Source organism: Camellia sinensis, chromosome 3 (genome assembly GCF_055761805.1).
Source record: "Camellia sinensis isolate YWXY chromosome 3, ASM5576180v1, whole genome shotgun sequence".
Taxonomy (NCBI): Eukaryota; Viridiplantae; Streptophyta; class Magnoliopsida; order Ericales; family Theaceae; genus Camellia; species Camellia sinensis.
The window spans coordinates 25,147,466-25,152,905 of NC_138963.1; the positions used below are offsets into that span (position 1 = coordinate 25,147,466).

Genomic DNA, 5,440 nt, shown 5'->3' on the forward strand with positions numbered 1-5,440 from the left:
ATGGGTGAAGCTTCTTATGTCATTGGCATAGAGATTCACAGAGATAGGTCCAAAAGGACATTTGGACTGTCTCATAAAGCCTACATTGAAAGAGTTTTGGAGAAATTCAAGATGAGTGATTGCACTCCTAATGCAGCGCCCATTTTAAAGGGTGACAAATTCAGTTTAAATCAATGTCCGAAAAATGATTTGGAAAAGGAACAAATGGTTAGCATTCCCTATGCGTCTGCGGTAGGTAGTTTAATGCATGCTCTGGTTTGTACACGACCTGACATTGCATTTGCAGTTGGGATGCTTGGAAGATACCAAAATAATCTAGGAATGGAACATTGGAAGGCTGCAAAGAAAATCATGAGGTACTTAAAGGGAACCAAGGCCTACATGCTTACTTACAAGCATGTTGATTGTCTTGAGGTGGTTGGATATTCAGACTCGAATTTTGCGGGTTGTCAAGATTCCAGAAAATCCACTTTAGGATATGTCTATCTACTAGCAGGCAGTGTTGTTTCATGGAAGAGCGCCAAAGAGACGATAATTGCATCGTCAACAATGGAAGCAGAGTTTATAGCATGCTTTGAAGAAACCTCATAGGCTATTTGGTTAAGGAATTTTATCACAGGGTTTCGAATTGTGGATTCAATTTCTAGGCCATTAAAGGTTTACTGTAATAATTCGGCTGCGGTTTTCTTCTCTAACAACAACAAAAGTGGTAGCTGAAGCAAGCATATTGACATAAAGTATCTTGCTGTTCGAGACCGTGTTAAGAAGCAAGAAGTCAGCGTTGAGCATATTAGTACCGATATGATGGTTGCAGATCCCATGACCAAAGGTCTTTCTGTAAAGGTGTTTTCAAAACACGTTGAGGGCATGGGACTGATTGGTTAGCTCAATAATTTTTCTAGTTATTGTTTTATTTTGTTTTGTCATGACATTTTGATTATCATTAGTGAAAAGCATCATTTTGTGCACCTAAAGTATTTGTGATGCTATGCAGTCCATTGGGACTATTGATCCATAGGGATCATTGGACCAGAATAACTTATTAGAAGTTATTCATAAAGAATGACACCACATAAAGTTGAGAGTGTGATACAATGTAATACATGGAAGGAAATACTTAACTGATAGAGTATAACCGCCATGATTCGTGTATTATAATTCTAAGGTTTGGGTATTTTTATTTAATGGCCATAATCAGTTTGTTAGTTACCCGACAGTCAACAACATCTGTTATATGTGCCAAGTGGGAGAATGTAAGAATATCCATAAAGTGGCCCATATGCCACATGTTTATTTTATTTATTTAGTTATTTATATTATATGTATTTATTATATATAATTAGTTTAATGGTTAATGGGTAACTAATGTCTGTTTACTATCTCATATGGTAGTTTCATGGGACCTTATAACTTCCTTAATGGTGGGAAGTTATAAGGAATTATACTTGGATATGGGTCCAAGCCTATCTATATATATGTTCATGATAGCCATCAAACACAGACGTTGTTTTGTGAATAGAATAGGCTTGAAACTTTGTTCCTTCCACTTTTTCCATATGGTTCTGTAAAAGCGTTCAGTGAGTGGGTTTTGTTTATACATTCAAGATTTGATCATTCAAGGATAAAGACTCAAAGGCTTGAATATCATGGCAAGATGTATTTTTCTTTCTAAATTAAAATTATTTTAATTCTCACAAATAGTAGTTGTCTTTCTTATCATAACAACAACAAAAATTATAGAGCAAATTACAAATACAACTTTAGATTTACTTAAAATATTAATTATTTTTTATGATTTACTTACAATGATTATTTTTATTAATAAATTATTAAGTTAATTAATAATTTTTAATGATATCAGAAATATATTTGAATTAACAATTTTGATAATTTTATTATTGTTTAGAAGAGTAGGTTATGATTTTTTTTTTTTGGTTAAATAAAAAATTAGGAGTATTTGTAATTTTCAGAATTATAAGAAAGAAAAATTAGTGAAACATCCCTCTCTAACTTTGTGTAGTAATATAGGTCAAAGATGTTTTTTTTTTTATTAGTTAAGGTCTCTCAACATTTTCATAGAGAAAATTCGACTCAGAAAAATTTTGCCCGACTTAGAGAAATTTATCTGAATCGAGGTCGAAATTTCTCTGAGTCAAATTTTTTTGTAGAAATATTGAGGGACTTTAACTACTATGAAAATACAGTTCCGATTTAGAGCACTAAATCAAAAGCTTTAAAAGTACCACTAAGGAGCTAGCAACCAACAAGGCAAGATGAAGATTATTTGCAAATATAGTGCGTGTGTTTCATGCACTGTATTAAAAAAAAAAAAAAATAGAAATCCTGCTCAAATGTAAAACAGAGGTATTGATGTTCCATTTTCAAGATCTATTCCAGCTCTACCAGCTATAGATCTTTCGTCCATTGTCCCTCTCGTCCACCGTTCGGCGTGTTCTCCCTCCTCTACCGTTCGGCATTCTCTGTTTACCTCTCCTCCATCTTCCCTCTCTCGCTCTGAATTTGCAAATCTGCATCTGCCGTCATTCTCCTCCGCCATCACTCTTCTCCACCGTCCAGCGTCTTCTCCCTCCTCCATCGTCCGGCGTCTTCTTTCGACATGGACTTCCACGCTCTTCCAGGTCAGTTTGTGTCTCTATGTTATGTCCTCTATTTTAATGTTCTTATACATATATATACACAATAGGAAATCTATGTTCAAACAAATTTTTTCTAAATTTTCATTTTTTTTTCTTCTTTTTACATTAGATTTGATCGTTGAAGTACGAGCTAGGATGTTACCCCTGTTAATTCTTGTTCTATTTCCTAATGTTTTGGAACTGATGAAGAAAGTTTATTATTTAAAGAATCACTCACTGGAATGACCAAGTTTGTAGTTGTATTCTGTAATGAAATATATATATATATATATATATATATATAAACATACATTCAAAATCTGTCGTAATCTATTATATAAACAAATGAATAATCTGTTATAAATAGCTTGCATCATTATAATAATCTGTTATTAACAAATTCATAACAACCTCAATAATGATTAATTTTTGAACAAATTAATAACAGGTTATTCTATTATTCTATTAATCTATTAATCTATTAAATCATTCGATTTCATATGGTATTTTTGAATGCGCAGAAATGGGGATCGATTCGAATAGTGGTGAGAATCCTTTATTAAATGAGAGTGAAGAAATTAAGGAACCTAAGAGGGGTATGTGTTTTAGCTCAAAGTAAGAAGTGTACACATTTTATGCCAAATATGCTAAACATGTTGGATTTTTCATAGCTTATAAAACACAAGTTTGTGGCGATGATGGATAATTAAGATATTTTGGGATTGAATGTTCTCGATCGGGAAAGAGAACCAAAAAATCAGAAGTAAACCCACTAAAGCCATCTTTGTCCACAAAAATTGATTGCAAAGCAAGGGTACGAGCGACCTTAGAAAAGGATGGGAGATTTTTGTTAACTACAGTTAACCTTGACCATAATCATGACTTGATTCCCACCAACTCACGTCATTTTGCAATGAATAAGAAAATTCTTACTCCTGTGAAGAGAAGATTAGAAATTAATGATCAAGTAGGGATTGGGGTGTCTAGGAATTATAACTCAATGGTTGTTGAAGCTGGGGGTTATGAGTTATTAACATTTGATGAGCGAGATGTAAGGAATTACATTGACAGAGCTAGAAGATTTAGGCTTGGAGAAGGAGATGCTGATACACTTCAAAAATATTTTTTGAGGATGTACACACAAAATTCAAGTTTCTATTATATGATTGATCTTGATACTGACTTTTACATTAGAAACTTGTTTTGGGTAGATACACTGAGTTGGGCGGCTTATGAAGAATTTGGAGATGTTGTTTCATTTGACATAACTTATCTCACTAACAAATATGATATGCCATGTGCTCCGTTTGTAGAAGTTAACTGCCATGGACAGTTGATTTTGCTTGGTTGTGGGTTGTTATCTAGTGAAGACACTGATACATTTGTTTGGTAATTCAAAGCATGGTTAAATTGTATGTCGGATCATCCTCTAAAAGCTATAATAACTGATCGATGCAAAGCTATGCAAAATGCTATAGAAATTGTTTTCCCAAATACTTGACATCGATGGTGTTTATGGCATATAATGAAGAAAATTCTAGAGAAATTGAAAGGCTATTCCCAATATGAATCCATGAAGTTGGCTTTGCAAAATGCAGTGTATGACACTTTCACAAAAGATGAATTTGAGAGTTTTAACGCCCCCAAAATAATACAATAAATGCAACCCAAAACAATTATTAATTACCGCATACATCAGAGTAAATAGTCCTTTCATTACATAAAGTTAATGTTACAAAAGAGTTTAGTACAATTACATGCCCTATAGGCTTACACCTTTCCAAGTCTTGACTTGATTACAACAAAAATGAGATTAACTCGTACAATTAAAGCCCTAGGCTAAACAAAAATACACAATCAAGATGAAGAATCTCTTGCTCCTAAAAGTCCCTCCAAGCTACTGTCTTGGTGGGGGCATACAATCATTATCTAAAAATGTTTTTCCCAAATAGGATGAGCCACAGCCCAGTAGAAATAACACAATATATGAGGTTTAACAAAGATATAAGTACATGTGCATACACAATGTCCGAGATAAAACATCCACATTTTATATAGTCATATGATGCTAAATCCAATTCTTAACCCGTTTCCTTTCGATTCATTTCAATACATGAGCCATTTTTATCATTTCTCAATAACCTAAATGAGACTACAACTCAATGGTTCTATAATCACATCATCAACATATAAACACTTCAAACTGCCATTTTACGGATATTTCGTCTGCGGGATCAGTACCCATGTATAGTTTCAATTGGCCATTTTACGAAAATTTCGTCTGCGGGATCGGCACCCATATATAATTTTGGGACTTTCAAAGAGGACACTCTGGCCAACTTAATTATAATAGAGTCCATCATCTTTCTCCTTCCAAACAATCATTCATACATATGCAATGTATTTAAATACATAATCAAACAATGGACTACATCCTCTTTCCACTCCCAAATAATCATACATATACAATGTATATAAACATAGTCATATTCAATGACAACCAACAGGAGATTAGTTTCAATTCACCTAATCAGCATGCAATTTCTACAACAATCATAGCTATCATCCACCGATAGCCCAATACAGATATTTCTAAACAGATATACAATCTCAAGACAGATAATTTATTCAAAATTTCCAAAGATGTGAAGTATTACATACTCAATTCCACCATCTATTTCAACACTCACTCAATTTCATGTTTACCACACCAATTTCAATTATTTATACAAAATAATTATAGTAGTCATTTTAGGGGCAAAATCTCCTTTTTCCAAATATCAACCCAAGCATCAAACAATCAT

General features: G+C 33.3%; 1 protein-coding gene and 1 pseudogene across 1 annotated transcript; both read left to right on the plus strand.

Moving 5' to 3' along the window:
* On the plus strand, positions 1–591 carry LOC145821379 (secreted RxLR effector protein 161 pseudogene; annotated as a pseudogene).
* A 2,026-nt stretch (positions 592–2,617) lies between these two features.
* On the plus strand, positions 2,618–4,029 carry LOC145821380 (protein FAR-RED IMPAIRED RESPONSE 1-like). The gene is made up of 3 exons (XM_082917890.1): positions 2,618–2,639; positions 2,767–2,849; positions 3,580–4,029. The coding sequence occupies exons 1-3, from the start codon at positions 2,618–2,620 to the stop codon at positions 4,027–4,029; spliced, it is 555 nt and encodes a 184-aa protein (XP_082774016.1).
* Positions 4,030–5,440: the final 1,411 nt, after the last annotated feature.

Coding starts and splice junctions, on each gene's coding strand:
- LOC145821380 (XM_082917890.1), top strand. CDS start 2,618: ATGGACTTCCACGCTCTTCCAG. Junction 2,640..2,766: donor GGACTTCCACGCTCTTCCAG/GTCAGTTTGTGT, acceptor TTTTTACATTAG/ATTTGATCGTTGAAGTACGA. Junction 2,850..3,579: donor TTTTGGAACTGATGAAGAAA/GTTTATTATTTA, acceptor ACTCCTGTGAAG/AGAAGATTAGAAATTAATGA.